The sequence below is a fragment of the Heloderma suspectum genome, chromosome 9 (genome assembly GCF_057233095.1).
Source record: "Heloderma suspectum isolate Gila_16-S chromosome 9, 16-S_ref, whole genome shotgun sequence".
Classification (NCBI taxonomy): Eukaryota; Metazoa; Chordata; class Lepidosauria; order Squamata; family Helodermatidae; genus Heloderma; species Heloderma suspectum.
In genome coordinates, this window is record NC_139466.1 from 39,413,351 (window position 1) to 39,431,589 (window position 18,239).

General features: G+C 45.2%; 1 protein-coding gene across 3 annotated transcripts in view; it reads left to right on the top strand.

Annotated features, from left to right (window-relative positions):
* Positions 1 to 18,239, top strand: part of ARHGEF9 (Cdc42 guanine nucleotide exchange factor 9) — a 371,451-nt gene that overhangs the window by 252,686 nt on the left and 100,526 nt on the right. For all 3 annotated transcript variants that reach the window (XM_084814164.1, XM_084814167.1, XM_084814165.1), the window contains exon 5: positions 230 to 409. In XM_084814164.1, coding sequence (XP_084670290.1) covers positions 230 to 409 — 180 coding nt within the window. The remainder of the gene's footprint in view (positions 1 to 229; positions 410 to 18,239) is intronic.

The following is an 18,239-nucleotide window of genomic DNA, read 5'->3' on the forward strand; positions in this document are numbered from 1 at the left end:
CTGAGCGCAGAACATCTTGAAACCATTGTGATGAAGTATGGCTGTAATTCCTTGCAGAGAATTTATTTTAAAAAGGGAAAGTGTCCAGCAAACAAACAAACTTCTTCTTATGATGCAGTCAGGAAATGCCTGCTGATGTTTTTTGGGTTAAGAGGGTGGAGAGAGGGACAAACCTTTTTGTCCTCAGGGAAGATTTCTTTGCTGATTGTCCCTTGTTTTGTTTTTCAAGCTGATCAGTGGCGGTTCTATTGTAAGCGCTGAGGCAGTATGGGATCACGTCACCATGGCCAACCGGGAGTTGGCGTTTAAAGCAGGAGACGTTATCAAGGTCCTGGATGCCTCCAACAAGGACTGGTGGTGGGGGCAGATTGACGATGAAGAAGGGTGGTTTCCCGCCAGCTTCGTAAGGGTGAGTATCTCTCTCTTTCTTATTCCTCTAAAAATCCTGGACATTATTTTCATGATCATGATTACATTTAGGACATGTAAAAGAATGTACTTGGTCACACAACGTGAAATTAATTTATGGAATGTAGTGCCACCCAGGGTATTGTGATAGCTGCTGGCTTAGATGGCTTTAAATGGAAATTAGACCAATTCATGGATGAGGAGAGTATTGGCCATGATAGCTCAATGGAATCTCAATGTACAGGTGCCGTCTACCTTGGGAACAGCAAATGCTGGGCAGGGGGAGGCAAACAACAGGGTTGTTGCCATTGTTTCCCTCTTTTGGACTTTCAGGACTGTCTGGGCTGGCCAGTGGGAAACTGGATGCTATACTAAATGGACCTTTTCGGGTCAGTGCGCAGGTTTCAAATTTCAAAAGTATGTCATGGGCACTTTCACAAAATGGCTTCCATATGGGGCTTTGCCCCTTGATAAAGTAGCTGCCATGGTGGGCATGGCTGCCACAGAACACAGGTGGCAAACTGGTGAGGCTAAAAGAAAAGTAACTTGCTGAAGAATCCAAGTACAAGGCAGAGGTGGGTTCTGAGCTCCAAAACAGAAAACCACCCTTTTGAATCCAAATAACGATGGCGCTGGAGGACACCACTTGCTTTGTAGCATGCCAGCCTCCCAGTTAAAAACATTTTTGTAATGAAAAAAACCCTTCAAAAATAAAATAAAAATCAGGAGGGGCAGATAGCCTGGTGGGCACTAAGAGAGGTTACTGTGGGCTCATTGGTGCCCGTGGGCACCACGTTGTAGACTACTTGAATATGGGGATAGACAGATCAGTCTATTTCTGGATCATGTCAAATTCACATGTACCCATTCATAAGTTCATTCTGGCCTATTTCTGCATCAATCTGCAAATTTTTAAAAAACAAAGCATTCTTTTAGAATATCTTCCCCCACAAATTACTAATTTTTGCACCTTAAATATGCATTTTTATACACTTTGTAGCCCCCCCCCTTTTTTTTTTTTGCAGTTGGGCAAAAATGGAAAGATAACTGTGTTTTGGCATGTGTATTAGTCTGAGAAAGTGTGAATCAGGTCAGTTTGCTTAAAAATGCAGACAGAACAAAATCCTGAGGCATCCCTATTAGGTGATGCTGGTGATTAGTTTTGCACAGAAGGCTAACAAGCTTAATCAGCAGAGGTGAGAAAGTTGCTATTGCAAATATGCAGCAATCTGCAGAAGATGCAGTGTTGGAAAATGAGATGACTCTCACTTATTGCTTAGAATATCTGAAGCTGAAAATGTGGATGTATGGAATGTGGAAGCACTTCAGACTGTTTTCTAACAAACTTCCCAGTTGGTTTGTAGGGGGCTCTACACTGAAGTGGTGAAACTGAAGCAGGGATGGGGAACCTCAGACCCAGGGTTCAAATATGGCCCTCCTGGAGTCCTGATCCAGGCCTCTGGCGTTCCCCAGATGGACACACCCCCTTCTCTTGTCCCACTCCTTTCCCCAACCACCAATTGTTTGGTGGCTTCCTCGTTTTTAGAGTTGTTCCCCCCATTCTAAAAAGTTGAACTGCATTTCCTAAGGCTTTGGTGCTAACAATAAGAGCTTTAAGATAGAATATGCTGGTATTTTTATGTATTTGGGCCATGCCCATTTTGCCTTTGTCCCCATCCGCTACTGGAACTGAATTCGGGCTTCAAGCTGAAAGAGGTTCCTCACCCCTGAATAAAGGCTTGAGGTGGGGGCGTGGAGAGTGGCTTTTCTCCTGAAATATGGTGACTGCCATTTTTAACTCAAACTTCTGTATGCAGTAAAATTTTGAAGCTTTGCAAATGACTTTAACAGCTCCAGGTGGGAGACTTCCATTGGGTCTTGCGATTCCATTCTGGCAAAACCAGAGCACTTGCCACAAATGAAATGGGTGGAAGTGGCCCCAATCCCCCTTCATAGCGCCCCCAAAGCTTGCACTACTTTGAAGTCCCCAATATGGTGCCCTTGGATGCCAATGTGCCCACACGCAACTCCTTTGGGGCTTGCCAGGCTCCCGTTCCCTCCTGATTTTTTAAAGCTTTTAAAGCTTTTTTTGTTTTAATTCAAAAAAATTAACAGGGAGGTTGGCATGCTTCAAAGTGAAGTTCCAGCCTCTAGAACTGCTCCATCTTTATTTCCAAGGATAAAGGGCCCTGAAGACATTCTTGGGGGGACTGTGGTTGGCTGCAGCCGGGTGCTTTGTCTTGAGATGTGCCTTCCATGAAATAGGTTTTGAAGCACAAAACTGTGGTTTCTAAAGAATGATTTTGTGATGTGGAGCTCAAAACCCACCTTGGCCTTAAAACATTACATTACAAAACTAGCTAGCATAAATCAGGGATAGTGTATAGCAAATAAAAGCAGAAAACCTGAACAACAACAACTTTAATTAGCACCTCATCGTACCAGTATCAAACGGTATATCAGCCCAACTACCAGTGCAAGATGTTAAAGGTCAGCAGTCTTTGTAAAATGGATGACTCCTGCCAAAACATTGCAAAAGAAGGCAAACATCCCTCAGAAGGGAGTTCCAGAGCTGGGGTGTGACTACCAAAAACTACCAAAAAGGGCCTTTCCATGGTCACAATCAAACCGGCCTCAAGAATAGTTTCAACAAATAAGAGGGCCTTCCAGCTAAGGCAGCCAACATGCTTGGGAGCTGCCCCCCCAGCTCTGGAACACGTCCTCCTTGGAGATGCATCAAAGAGTTCTGGCACTCTCTCTTTCGTTGTCTCTAGGATTTGTGCTATATCCTCATGAGTTCATAACCCTGGGCTTGCCTCCAAGGCAGCAAAGCCTTTCATAGTAGGAACAATAGGAGAATGGTGTTGCTGTTGTCCTCAAGAGTATGAGACCACAGCAGGAAACCTTCTTCCTCACTCCCATCAGTCTTTGCCTTTTAATATGGTTTCCTTGGTATTTGTGGGGGAAGTCAAGAACAAGGTGTTGATCCCTGTCCCCTTCCATCCATCCTTCCTTTTTGCCCAGTGCCTCTCTGATAGGGAGGCTGGTAAATTTCATGCTTTTTGAAGCCTAAGAGAAATGGCACAATAATGTAGATTTCTTTTCCCTTGTAAAATCATATGAGATGGATGCTTTCCTTAACTTTCCAGGCAATTTGACTAGCTCTGTGCTGGCGGGAGGGGAGTGAAAGCAATTTTATAAGCCGAGGATGCAATGCTTTCTCCTGACAGGTTGTCTCGACTACTGCCTGAGATTATGCTATCCCAGCCTGTCAACTTGATCTCCGCAGGGACGTATGAGTATTTTGTTTCAATTTGCAAATACCTTGAAAATTCCCCATTCACAACCCTGAATGTGAACAGGAATCCATATTCTCTGGAAATGTTCACAAACGCCTGAATTTGCATTCATGTTAGAAAAATGTGCAAAATGTATACTTTTAAAAATGCATTTCAAAGTGTGTATTTTTAAGGTGTGTATTTTTTAAAAGTGTGCATTATTAAGTGTGCTTTTTTTAAAAAAATGCATACTTTAAAAATGCACACTTTTAAAAATTCACATTTTTACTCATTAGTCAATAGGGGGAGAGAGTGCACTTTTGAAAAATGCACACTTTTCCCATTCAAAATGTGCATTTTTCCTGTCGGAACAAACTAAAAAAAACAGGGTGCGAACGAGAGTGAGCCAAACTGAGCTTTGACATGAAGTTCAGAGAATTTTGGCAAGCTCAAGCAGCCCTGGTTCTCCCATCCCTAGATATCCATAAGTTACAGCATGACAATGGAAGGAGAAGTAAATGGGGTATTAACTGGATTTTCCTAGGAATTGGCTTTGGTGTGCTTTGGTCCATGCAGGGCTTCACGAGTGAGTGCACCGTACCAGCATAAGTTGCTTCACAGAACATACTTCCGGGGGGATGGGGGTGAAGTGAACATCATCTGACTGGCAGGGGCTGCTCAACCAATAAGACAGGCTCCCCCCCCCCTTTCTCCTTCTATAAAAACATGGGAGGTTTCCTCCTGAGTCTTGACAAAAGCACTCTCCTTCTCTCCCCCCCCCATTAATTACTTTCTTACAGCAGGAACATTACAGAAACACAGCTGTAGATCCTTCTCCCTCCATTAAAGCTCCCTATGCTGTGATTGAGCAGCTGAGGAAGCACTTCAGAGCCTTTAGGAGACTTAACCCTGTGAATACTTGAAGTACCCTGGCTCCAACTAGCACTTTTTAAAATCCCCTTTCTCCTTTCCCCTTTCCCCTGAAGCTCCCAATGCTGCAGGGGAGCAAAGCTGCAAATTAATTATTTCCAAAAAGAAAGGAAGTAAGCATCAAAGACAAGTCTCATTGAACACAATGGGAGTTACTTCTGAGTAGACACACATGTTTGTGGTGGGAAAGATAGGGACGGAAAACACAGGGACTGGAAAGCAGCCCCCTTTCTAACCCGATGTTGAGCACGATCCAAGGTGCGAATTAGTTACTTCCAATTTTTTTATTATTATTATTATTATTATTAAATTTATTAATCGCCCATCTGGCTGGTCACCCAGCCACTCTGGGCGATGTTCAGTGTATAATAAAACAGTTTAAAACAATACAATTCTACAATAAAAATGTTTTCTAAAATACCCTAACCCACCCCAAATGCCTGCCTGAACAACCACGTTTTTAATGCACGGCGGAAGCTCATTAAAGAGGGGGCGTGGTGGAGTTCCCTAGGGAGGGAGTTCCACAGAATGGGGGCCACCACAGAAAAGGCCCTCTCCCTCGTTCCCACGAGTCTAACTGTCCTGGCTGATGGGACAGAGAGAAGGCCATCCGAGGCTCCTTAAGATACAATATAGAATACTAAAATAGAAATACACCAAACAACAGAGAATCACAGCTTTGAGATAGCGCTTTATAGCCTTTAGGGAATTAGTGCTTTAAATGTCCTATTTCGATTGAGGGGGATCGCTGTAAATTCTGAAGTGCGCATTCAGGGGATAAGCCTCATTGACCACAATGGGAGTTACTTCTGAGTAGACATGAATTGGTCTGTGCTGGAAAACACAGGATGGGAAACACAGGGACAAGAAACGCCCCTTGACTGGGGTCATGGTGAAAGGCGCACCCCTAGGCAGGATTAGCATACTCGAGGTAAATGTGGGGTTTGGGGCACACAGCAACTATACTGCAGAGAACCCAACTTAAGGAAAAGAATCACACTTAAAGTAGTCTCAGGAAATCCATTTTTTTCCACGAAACATTCCAGGGTGGCTGCAGTATGGCCACGACATCATGTGCCCCCAACAACCTTGAAATGGAGCCAGCTTGCAGCAGATTGACCATGGAGACACCCCCCAAGCCAGACCATCAGCAAGGAAAGTTCTGCCTGTTTCCACTCACCACTTTGTTCTGGCTTTGTTAAAACTGATCTCTCTCTAATCCCCTTCCCCTCGGTGTCCATCTAGCCTTTTTAGTTTGTAAGGCAAAGTGCAAGGCCTCTCTCTCTCTCTCTCTCCCCCTCTCTCTCACACACACACACACACACGCACGCACAGACGTACACCTTTTTTCTTAATTGATGTGAGCCACTTTGGGAGACAAGAATTGTCAGAAAATCTTGATAAAAAATATAATAATAAATAAATATAAATCTTATGTTTCCAACAGTATATGATGTCAACCAGTTATGACGATAGTAATTATTATTTGCTTGCAAAATTCCTGACATTTTGCTAAGCATGGTGTGTGTGTGTTTGTGTGTGGAATAAAGGCTCCTCAGTTACAAAGATCCCTGAGGATTTAGGAGATCTCTCTGCGTGGGCACATTGTAGACACACCCCAGTGTGGAATCTGTGCTATTGGAGTTGGGTTGGAAGGCAGGCGTTGTCTTCAAGTCCAACACTTTGAGTTTTCCTTACAGCAGGGGTGTTGAACCACTGTCAGCCCCAGGGTCAAATTCCATTTTGGAGAAGTTCTCGGGTGCCACATTACAGTTGTGGGTTGGGCCAAAGGCAAAAAGGGGCAAGGCCAAAATACCAAAAATACTAGCCAGTTTTAGCTTAAAGCTCTTCCTGCCAGTAACTAAGCTTTAGGTGACGCATTTCAACCTTTTAGAATGGGAACAAATGGCAGAAAAGCCTGGAAACCACCAAACAATCAGCAGTTGGGGTAAAGGTGGTGGGGCCAGAGGAAGGGGGTGTGACCTTTTGGGAATCACAGAGGGACAGACTGGGACCCCTAGCAAGCCAGATTTGGCCCATGGGCTTGAGGTTCAACACCCCTGCCTCAGAGGACTGAATGGCAGCCATTCACATGATAGATATTCACATACATGGGAGACAGCCTGGGAAACCATTGCGGCCACTGGTAAATGTGCTTCTTGTCTTAGCTAACCCTGCCCATTAAGAATCAAGCCATCTCCTATCTGTCTAGCCCCTCTTCTTGATCTGTATAATCCTCCTCCTGGATTGTGTTTCTTGTACATGAGAGAAAGTTGGGAACTTCCTTTTATATATACAGTTGTTTAACCTGCTGCAACTGTGATAGTTAAAATAATTCCAAATGGAACCGAACACATACAATCAACTCATATCTATAAACAGAACTAAGAACAAAACTCCATTTGGGAACAAGATTCAAAGCGAGCTCCAAAGCTAAATTTGAACCATTGTTATTGTTGTTCAGTCGTTAAGTCGTGTCCGACTCTTTGTGACCCCATGGACCATAGCACGCCAGGCCTTCCCGTCCTCCGCTCTCTCCCGGAGCGTGCTCAAGTCCATATTCATTGCATCGGTGATGCTATCTAGCCATCCCGTCCTCTGCCGTCCCCTTCTCCTTTTGCCTTCAATCTTTCCCAGCATCAGGGTCTTTTCCAGGGAGTAATTTGAACCATAGGATCCACTTAATAGCAGAACAGGTTGTCCCAGGCAATCATCCTTCAAAGCACAACAGCAAGGAGAGCAAACCAAGCGACTCAGCTCATTTTAAAAGCATCCTCCTCTCCACTTAGAAGGGGCTGTTGCTCAAATGCTCCAGGTTTCTGAACTGTATCTAAAAAACACAAGCCAATAATTCCTTCTCAGATTTGTCATAGAGATGCCATTTCAGTCAATAGTGGATGGCTGAATCTCTCAAGCTTGATATTGCTTGGATTCTTATTTTTCCCAATGCAAAGTTCATCCCATCCCAATTATGCACTGGATTATGATTTTTCTTGTTTTAGTCTGCAGAAACATTTGTACATATTTTTGTGCACATTGATGCCAATCAAAGCCTTTTTTTTTTCTTTTTCTTTTTAATTCTATGCCAGGGGTGGGGGAATGACTTGGAAGGGGGAGGTTTAATCCTCTCCTAACGGTGTGCAGTGTCCCAAAATTGAATTGGGGCTACATGCACCTACTCTAGAGCAAAAAGAAAGTTAAAGCTTTGCTTAAACTGAAAGCAAATTAATTAAAGCCTTGCTTAATTACCCTCAGGTGTAGTTTGAGCCAAGCTAAGGAGCCCTGAAGCTGGATCAGACCAAAGGCCTATGTAGTCTGCCATTCGGTTTCCACAGTGGCCAACCAGATGCCTATTGGAAGCCCACTGCCAGTCAGGGTGGACACTGAGCCCATAGAACCTCAGAGCAGTTCTTATTCTGAGGAGGAACAGCCGTCCGTGGGAGAGGAGCGCACTCATCCCTCCCAGGCCCTGCAGCTGGCAGAGATTCCTCCTGCCGGCATTCCAGGCATAGATAGCGGTCCTGGGAGTGAAAGAGCGCGGGAGGAGGGCTGGCTGGATGCTCGACGCAGACGCGAAGAGCGACGAGCTATGGAGGGCACGGAAAGGAGGCGTAGCGCCCATTTGGCGCACAAGCAACGGTTGCATCCAGAGGACCCAAGGGAAAAGGGGAGGTACTCTCCCTAGCCCATAAATTCAGGGTCTGCAAGTGATTCTCGTTCAAACGGGGACCAACTGTTTCCAACCCGGGGCCTAGGTTACTCTGCTGTTCATAGCTTAGTCGCTGGTGATAGAGTTATTAAGTTGTAAAAGGAATAAAGCCTTGAAAAGAATCCTTTGTCTGTGTCTGGAGTTGGCTACAGGAGTAGACTGAAAGAGGCCGGCTAGGGCCGCTGACGCTGCCAGACATGAAAATGATAGCACCCCCTCCTTGCATTCCCTAGCAAGAGATTACAGAGGCATACTGCCTCTGATATTGGAAGGTAATATATAGCTGCCATGCCTAGTAGCCACTGATAGCCTTATCCTACATGAATTTGACTAATCTCCGTTTAAAGCCATCCAAGGTGGCTTCAGTTTAGTCCTTTAAATTCTCACTAAGGAACCATTGAAGCTTCTAAGTGAGGTATTCTTTTCTTCAAAATGACCATCCTGATAAGCACGACTTTTGCTACATAGGAAGAGTATCTGGATTGCTGTGTTAGCTCCTACACTGTTGTTTATTTACATTTTATTTATTACATTTTTATCCCGCCTTTCTTCCTCCTTAAGGAACCCAAGGTGGCGTACATAATCCTCCTCCTCTCCATTTTATCCTCCCAACAACAACCCTGTGAGGTAGGTTGGGCTGAGAGTCCGTGACTGGCCCAAAGTCACCCAGTGAGCTTCATGGCTGAGTGGAGACTAGAGCCCGGGTCTCCTGACTCCTAGTCCAACACTCTCGCCACTACACCACAGTGGTGCTCTTGTCTTTGCTCTTCTCAGGCACTCCTGTGGTGTTTGCAAACACAGGTTTCTCTCCCCCATCCCCACCTCCAGCTGTATAGAACATACAATTGTCAGAAATGTTTTCTCATTGCCACATTGTTCACACAAAACACAGAGTAGCTCACTGGGAGGGGACACGAGTGAAGTTAGCTGCAGAAAATGTTCCATCAAACCAGCTCAATAGAACGTTGTGTCAAAGGCCCACAGGAAGGCTATGCCTAGAGAATCTTCCTGTTCCACCTTCTTTGCCTTCAAGTACATTTAGGTGTTATTTTTCATAGCTGTAGATTTTGATATCTAGGCAAGATGTGATTGTTACCATTGGAGCCTGGTGGCTCTGTTGTCAGTAAGGCAGCGAATCTGCTCCAGGTTTCAGTCAGAACTCTAAAAGAACTATCCAGGGTGCGGAACATCTTTTAAAGATGTTTGGACATCTAAGAGTAGGGGTGGGCAACTGGTAACACAGAGGCTCAAGTTGTTCCCATGGACGCCCTTTATGTAGTACCCCTTTTCTCCTGTGCAAGTGTGAGATGGAGGCAAAGGGCTCCTGGAACTCTTCCTTCCCTGTGACCACAGCAACAGGGGCTTTGGAAGTGTCCTCCTTTTATTAGGCGCCTCCTTCTGAGTTATAGGCAAAGGGCTGTTTAATCCCTTATCTCCCAGGGCAAACAGCAGCAGAGGCTCTGTCAGGTTTCTGCCCTCAGCTGCTGACTCCTCTGCATGCGACAAGATACGTGCAACTGGGGGCAAGTAAGTGTGTGGGGTGGGAGTAATGCACTTCACACACACACCCTCCATGAGACTCTCCAGCCCTTCTAGGCAGTTCTCCAAATGGCACCCATTTTCTGTTTTACCCCCCAGCTCCCTACTCATTCGTATGGCCCCAACTGCAAATGGACTGTTGTCCCTGAGTGAGGGAAATTGTTACTGCTTCTGGCTGGGGGACTGCTTAAGGCCCAGTGCCTGTAGCCTCCTGTTTGTCTCCTCTTGAGTCGGCTGTCAGCAAGACACAGCTGCCTGTCACTTCCATGGCTGCACTACAGCTCCCTCTTTGGTTCACCTCTCTTGGTCCTAAAACCTCCTTTGCCCTCTTCTCCCAGCACGTATCCAGTTCCTGTGGCATCAGTGCATTGGGTACATGCCTGCCCCCAGTCACAGTGAGCAACCAAGGTAATAATGAGAGAAAGAGTGAAAGAGCCCCCTGCATGCATTGCAGCTCACATGGGAGTGAATCAATAGATAGAGCCAGTGCTGAGTTGAAAACATGGCTCCTGTTTAAGCAAAACATTGTGGAGTAGGGGCTCAGCAAGGTATCGATAGTGGTGTAGCAGAGCCAGGGCTCACAGGGTTGAAGCACTAGGCTTCTTTGACTGGCAGGGATGATGGCATTTACTTATTTATTTATTACATTTCTATACTGCCCCATAGCTGAAGCTCTCTGGGCAGTTCTGCCACCCCATCTGACGTCTTCTACCACCCCCTTCATGCTTCCCTGTTCCCCCTCTGAGCTTAGCTGCATTGCTCACAGCAGAAAGCTGGAAAATGGATTCTCTCAGCAACAATATATTGTTGTGAGCTATCCCTGTTGTAATGTAAAACATTTTGAGGTGGGTTGGACTCGAATGGGCAATTAAGACTCATTAGCTTTACCAAAGACCTGCTCCTAGTGGAGATGAAAACTCCCAGAACTAGTATGCTGACTTTGAAGTCAAACCTTTCTCTCTGGTGCTGGGAAAAGCAACTCCCAAATAATTTTGAGCTGGTGGTCTTATGCTGTTTGGGGCCATGTTGTGTCCCTTTCTTTCCCTTTCTCATGCAGTCTCAGGTGTCTCCAGCCAAAGTCCAATATGGTGACTACTGCACTGCCCTTTGCCAGTTCGCTATTCTATGACTGCCAGCTAATCCTTATAAATTGGGTCCTGTGTACTACTGTTCTTTGGTGTGTGTGTATTCACATATGCATATACTCGTGCACAGAGAGAGAGAGAGAGAGAGAGAGAGAGAGAGAGAGAGAGAGATCAACACACCTTGGAGGCATGCCTATGAGGATTGTCATGATGAGCGCCCGCACTTCAAAATTTACCACAACACCACTGGGTATATATCACTACATCCCTGCACAATTGTATCCATGTAGAGTTATGGACTTGAGCGGGACACTGAAAAGAGCACTGGAGCTGTTGTCTTGCCCAAGTGAAGATGACATCTAATAAGGTACCAAAAAAGAGAGTGTCACCCCCAATTTGTCAGTTTCACCGCACTGTTGTCTAAAGCAAACCATCAAGCACGGTTGAGTGAGCAGGCAAGTGAAGCTTAGAAGATCTGCTTGGCAGAGTTGCTACTGGGTTGACCAGCCCAATTAAAACTGTACAGGGTGTAACCCTTTGAAGCTCAAAACATTGCTGCTCCTTCTAAGTCACCACTGGATGAAACCTCTGCAGCAGTTTTTCAGTTCTTTAGGATTCTCATATACATCCAAAGTTTAATACATTTGCAAGCCTTCATGGGCTAGAGAGAGATAATGGGGAGTTTGTTTCAGAGAGTTGAATCAATCTGCCAAAGAGTTTTCTACCTGCAGGGTGAACATTTGTCCCACATTTGCTTCTGGTCAAAGAGGTCTTGCAGGATTTCATACTGTTTCAAATAGTATTTGGCCACAGCTGACAGTGCAACCCACTGGGAAATGATACTTCTAACACAAGGGTGGGCAAAACATGGCACACGGACTCCATGTAGCCCTCACCACCCCCTGCTGAACCCCCCACCACTGCCAAGCCACCAAAATTTGTGGCAGAAAAAAATGGCAGTGTTGCCACTGATTTCAGCAACAAACCACTAAGGAAGCCTAAAGCGTCCAGCTCTCAAGCAAGGTTTTGGTTCACTACCGCTACAGAAGCCTAAAATGGCCAAATCTCACAGTATTGTTTTATACTGTTGAAATTTATTTTATTTGTACACTGCCCTGAGATCTTAATGATATAGGGTGGGATCCATTTTTTTCCCATAAAAAAATAATAAAAACAAGTGAAATTTAGCGGCTTTAGGCATCCTTAGCACTTTGCTGTCGAAAGCAGTTTGCTATTTGCTGTTTTTCACGGTGCCCCATGGAGTGCAGAATGCCTGAGGTGTGTGGGGGGGGGGTGTCTGCGGGACAAAAATGACCCCTGGACCTCCCAGAGTTGATCACCACTATTCTTACAGAGCATTTTTAAAAACTTCCTGCATTTGGACATAATGACAAACTATGGTTTATCATTACATGAATGAACCTCAGGCTTGTCAACGATGGGTAATGGAAACAAGCCAACTTCAATCCATGGTTTATCAAGCTGGGTTGTTTCAATAATGCAACAAAAGAGGATCAAAAATAGCCACAGGACAAAGGCCAAACACAAATAAAGATAGCTGCGCAAAGTAGTTATGTCCCAGTGAGTTTTGAGAAAAGCAGCCTCCTTATCAAGGGTTACATAAAAATATAATACAAAATTATACTCTAAAAATACAAGATAACTAAAATTACTAAACTGTGTCTAAATTACTAAACTATGAGGGCAATCCTAGGCCTCTGTAGACAGAAAAAAGTTCTACAACTCTCAGCATCCCTCCAGCCAGCCATGCTGGTTGGGGCATGCTGTTTGTTTTTTACATGCATAGAATTGCACCCTATACCTACCAAATTCTATACAAGCCTTCCCCAACCTGTGCCCTCCAGATGTTTTGAACTACAACTTCCATCAGCCCAAGCCAGCATTGACAATAGTCATGGATAATGGGAAATGTGGTCTAAAATACCTAGTGGGTACCATCTAGAGGAAAGTTGTTCTACGCTATGCAGTTATTTTAATTTTACTACTTACATACCCACACACCTCCAGCAAAGGAGATCGTTACCTTGTTGTGGTGCTGGAGCTTAAGCACCTCAATGACGTCATGAGCTAAACTGTGAAAGGACACCCAAGACGGGAAGGTCATGGCAGAGAGGTCAGACTAAATACGATCCCTGGGGAAGGAAATGGCAACCCACCCCAGTATTCTTGCCATGAAAACTAAATGGAGCAGTACAACCAGAGATCTGTCAGTATACCATCAGAAGATGGGACTCCCAGTTCGGAAGATGGTCAAAATGCTACTGGGGAGGAACAGAGGATAAGTTCAACTAGCCCTAGATGTGATGACGCAGCTAGCTCAAAGCCGAAAGGACGGCTAGCAGCCGACGGTGCTGGTGGTGAACGACGAATCCGATGTTCTAAAGATCAACACACCATAGGAACCTGGAATGTAAGATCTATGAGCCAGGGCAAATTGGATGTGGTTACTGGGGAGATGTCAAGATTAAATATAGACATTTTGGGTGTCAGTGAACTGAAATGGACTGGAATGGGCCACTTCACATCAAATAACCACCAGATCTACTACTGTGGAGAAGAGGACCACAGAAGAAATGGAGTAGCCTTCATAATTAATAATAAAGTGGCTGAAGCAGTGCTTGGATACAATCCAAAAAATGATAGAATGATCTCAATTCGAATTCAGGGTAAGCCATTTAACATCACAGTGATCCAAATATACGCCCCAACCACAGATGCTGAAGAAGCAGATCAGTTCTATGAGGATCTGCAGCACCTACTGGATAGTACGCCAAAAAAAGATGTTATTTTCATTATAGGAGACTGGAATGCTAAGGTGGGTAGTCAAACGACACCTGGAATTACAGGCAAGCATGGTCTGGGAGAACAAAATGAAGCAGGCCATAGGCTGATAGAATTTTGCCAAGACAACTCACTGTGCATAACAAACACTCTCTTCCAACAACCTAAGAGACTACTTTATACATGGACTTCACCAGACAGTCGACACCGAAATCAGATTGACTGCATCCTTTGTAGCCAAGGGTGGCGGACATCTATGCAGTTGTTAAAAACAAGACCTGGAGCTGATTGTAGTTCAGATCATGAACTTCTTATTGCACAATTTAGAATCAGACTAACGAGAATAGGGAAGACCCTCAGATCAGTTAGGTATGAGCTCACTAATATTCCTAATGAATATGCAATGGAGGTGAAGAATGGATTTAAGGGACTAGATTTAGTAGATAGGGTTCCGGAAGAACTATGGACAGAAGTTCGCAACATTGTTCAGGAGGCGACAACAAAAAAGTCCCAAAGAAAAAGAAAACCAAGAAGGCAAGATGGCTGTCTGCTGAGACACTGGAAACAGCCCAAGAAAGAAGGAAAGCAAAAGGCAACAGTGATAGGGGGAGATATGCCCAATTAAATGCAAAACTACAGAGGTTAGCCAGAAGAGGTAAGGAATTATTTTTAAACAAGCAATGCGCGGAAGCGGAAGAAGATAAAAGAATAGGAAGGACAAGAGACCTCTTCCAGAAAATTAGAAACATCGGAGGTAAATTCCAGGCAAAAATGAGTATGATCAAAAACAAAGATGGCAAGGACCTAACAGAAGCAGAAGAGATCAAGAAAAGGTGGCATGAATATACGGAAGATCTGTATAGGAAGGATAATAATATCAGGGATAGATTTGATGGTGTGGTCAGTGAGCTAGAGCCAGACATCCTGAAGAGTGAGGTTGAATGGGCCTTAAGAAGCATTGCTAATAACAAGGCAGCAGGAGATGACGGTATCCCAGCTGAACTGTTTAAAATCTTGCAAAATGATGCTGTCAAGGTGATGCATGCCATATGCCAGCAAATTTGGAAAACACAAGAATGGCCAACAGATTGGAAAAGATCAACTTATATCCCCATACCAAAAAAGGGAAGCACCAAAGAATGTTCAAACTATCGAACAGTGGCACTTATTTCACATGCCAGTAAGGTAATGCTCAAGAACTTGCAAGGTAGACTCCAGCAATTAATGGAACGAGAATTGCCAGATGTACAAGCTGGGTTTCGAAAAGGCAGAGGAACTAGAGACCAAATTGCCAATATCCTCTGGATAATGGAGAAAGCCAGGGAGTTTCAGAAAAACATCTATTTCTGTTTTATTGACTTTTCTAAAGCCTTTGACTGTGTGGATCATAACAAATTGTGGTAAGTTCTTGGTGGTATGGGGATACCAAGTCATCTTGTCTGCCTCCTGAGGAATCTGTATAACGACCAAGTAGCAACGGTAAGAACAGACCACGGAACAACGGACTGGTTTAAGATTGGGAAAGGAGTACAGCAGGGTTGTATACTCTCACCCTACCTATTCAACCTGTACACAGAACACATCATGCAACATGCTGGGCTTGATGAAGCCAAGGCTGGAGTTAAAATCACTGGAAGAAACATTAACAATCTCCGATATGCAGAGATTTCGCTTTCAGCCATCACCTCTTTGATGGCTGAAAGCGAGGAGGAGCTGAGGAACCTCATGACGAAGGTGAAAGAAGAAAGTGCAAAAGCTGGGTTGCAGTTAAACCTCAAAAAAACCAAGATTATGGCAACCAGCTGGATTGATAACTGGCAAACAGAGGGAGAAAACGTGGAGGCAGTGACAGACTTTGTCTTTCTAGGTGCAAAGATTACTGCAGACGCTGACTGCAGCCAGGAAATCAGAAGACGTTTACTTCTTGGGAGGAGAGCAGTAACAAATCTTGATAAAATAGTGAAGAGCAGAGACATCACACTGACAACAAGGGTCCGCATAGTTAAAGCAATGGTATTCCCCGTAGTTACCTATGGCTGCGAGAGCTGGACCATAAGGAAGGCTGAGCGAAGGAAGATAGCTTTTGAACTGTGGTGCTGGAGGAAAAATTCTGAGAGTGCCTTGGACTGCAAGAAGATCAAACCAGTCCATACTCCAGGAAATAAATCCAGACTGCTCACTTGAGGGAATGATCTTAAAGGCAAAATTGAAGTACTTTGGCCACATCATGAGAAGACAGGATACCCTAGAGAAGATGCTGATGCTAGGGAAAGTGGATGGCAAAAGGAAGAGGGGCCGACCAAGGGCAAGGTGGATGGATGATATTCTGGAGGTGACGGACTCGACCTTGGGGGAGCTGGGGGTGGCGATGGCCAACAGGAAGCTCTGGTGTGACCATGAAGTCACGAAGAGTCGGAAGCGACTGACCGAATAAACAACAACAACCCACACACACACTTATATAAATATGTAGTTCATAAAGTTTTTAAGATTGCTAGTGGAAAGTGACAGAGTGCTGTGAGCAGTGCAGGGCCCCTTTGTATAGTTAAGTGTAGGTCTTCTTTAAAGATAAAAAAGTGGGGGGGTGACTAGGGATGTGTGTCAGGATGGAAACTGAGCCAATAGAGCCCCAGAGCAGTTCTGATTCTGAGGAGGAACAGCAATCCGTGGGAGAGGAGCTCGCTCATCTCTCACAAGCACAGCAGCTGGCAGAGATTCCTCCTGCCAGCATTCCTGGGAGTGATAGTGACCCTGGCAGTGAGAGAGCGCTGGAGGGGAGCTTGCTGGACACTCGGCGCAGACGCAGGGAGCGACGACAGATGGAGGGCGCCGAAAGGAGGCATAGCACTCGTTTGGCACGCAAGCAACAGTCGCGTCCTGAGGACCGAAGGGAAAGAGGGAGGATCTCTCCCTAGCCCATAAATTCAGGGTCTTCCTGTGATTCTCCTTCAAACGGGGACCAACTGCCTAACCTGGAGCATAGGCTACTCTGCTATCTTTCCCCAGTGCTGATCCTTGCTTAGTCACTGGTGATTAGTATCTGAAAGAGTCATTAAGTTGTAAAAGGATTAAAGCCTTGAAAAGAATCCTTTTGTCTGTGTCTTGAGTTGGCTATTGGAGTAGACTGTAAGAGGTAGCTAGGGCGCTCCTGACAGCCTGCAAAACAGCAAAACCTAAGCTCATGGAAGTTCTCCATCTTGAAAGTCTTCTTACTTGAGTCCGTATCAGATTGCAAGCTTTGGTTTTCCTTTTCACTTGAAAATTGGTGTGTATTTTCATGTATATTTTTTTCCCAAATGTACAGACCATGCATCTTTGAAATAAACGCATTCTTTTCCCTTTGATTAAACCATATTTCTGCACTTTTTTCAAAAGCACTCATTTTTTTCATGCGTATTTTTCAAATGTACTCATACTGTTGAATGCATTTTTTTGGTCTACGAGTCACATTCAAACTTGGAGGACTTTGACCACAGATTGAGTCTGAGTTTGTGTTCAGTCTGGAAGCTGCAAACTGGGTATTAAAAAAATGAACTGAAACAAATTTCTCATGCATCCCTAGGGAAAATCTTAGCCATCACATATGGTTAAGGTATGCAGCAAAACACTCTCCCAAATATTTAGGGGAAATTTCTTCCCCTGCGAAGAAATCTGTGGAATAAAGCACCCTGTTTGAGCAGCAGGAGGGGGAATGGGGGGGGGCTTGAAAGAGGATTTTGGTCCAGCACTAACTCTGTGTCATGACAAAGCATAACCCTGTAAACAGTCAGCGTGAAGGCCATGCGTCCCACCCCTATCCCTCCCTGCTGTTCTTTCTGCTGGGGGAAAATGGTGGTTGACAGCTGCCAAGATGCTGCTAGACCCATTTCAGTCGGGCTTCAGGCTTGGGCATGGGACAGAAACGGCCTTGGTCGCCTTGGTGGATGATATGAGGAGGACTCTGGATAGGGGTGAATGCTCCTTCCTTGTTCTCCTCGACCTCTCAGCGGCTTTTGATACCGTTGACCACGGTATCCTCCTGGACCGCCTGGAGGGGGTGGGCATTGGAGACACCGTATTGTGGTGGTTCTGGTCCTTCCTCTCCGGCAGGTACCAGAGGGTAGCACTGGGAGAGGAGGTTTCGGACCCGTGGCCACTCACTTGTGGGGTGCCACAGGGTTCCATCCTCTCCCCGATGCTATTTAATATCTATGTGAAGCCGCTGGGGGCTATCATCAGGAGGTTTGGGGTGTAGTGTCATCAATATGCGGATGACACGCAGCTCTACCTCTCGTTCAAATCTTCACCAAGGTTGGCCGTAGAATCCCTGTCCAAATGTCTGGAGACGGTGAGTGGCTGGATGGGGAGGAATAAGCTGAAGCTGAACCCTGACAAGACCGAGGTACTTTTGGTGGGAGACAAGAGGAGGCTGGGGGATGTTGACCTGGTGTTGAATGGGGTACGGCTACCCTTGAAAGACCAGGTCCGCAGCCTGGGGGTCATTTTGGA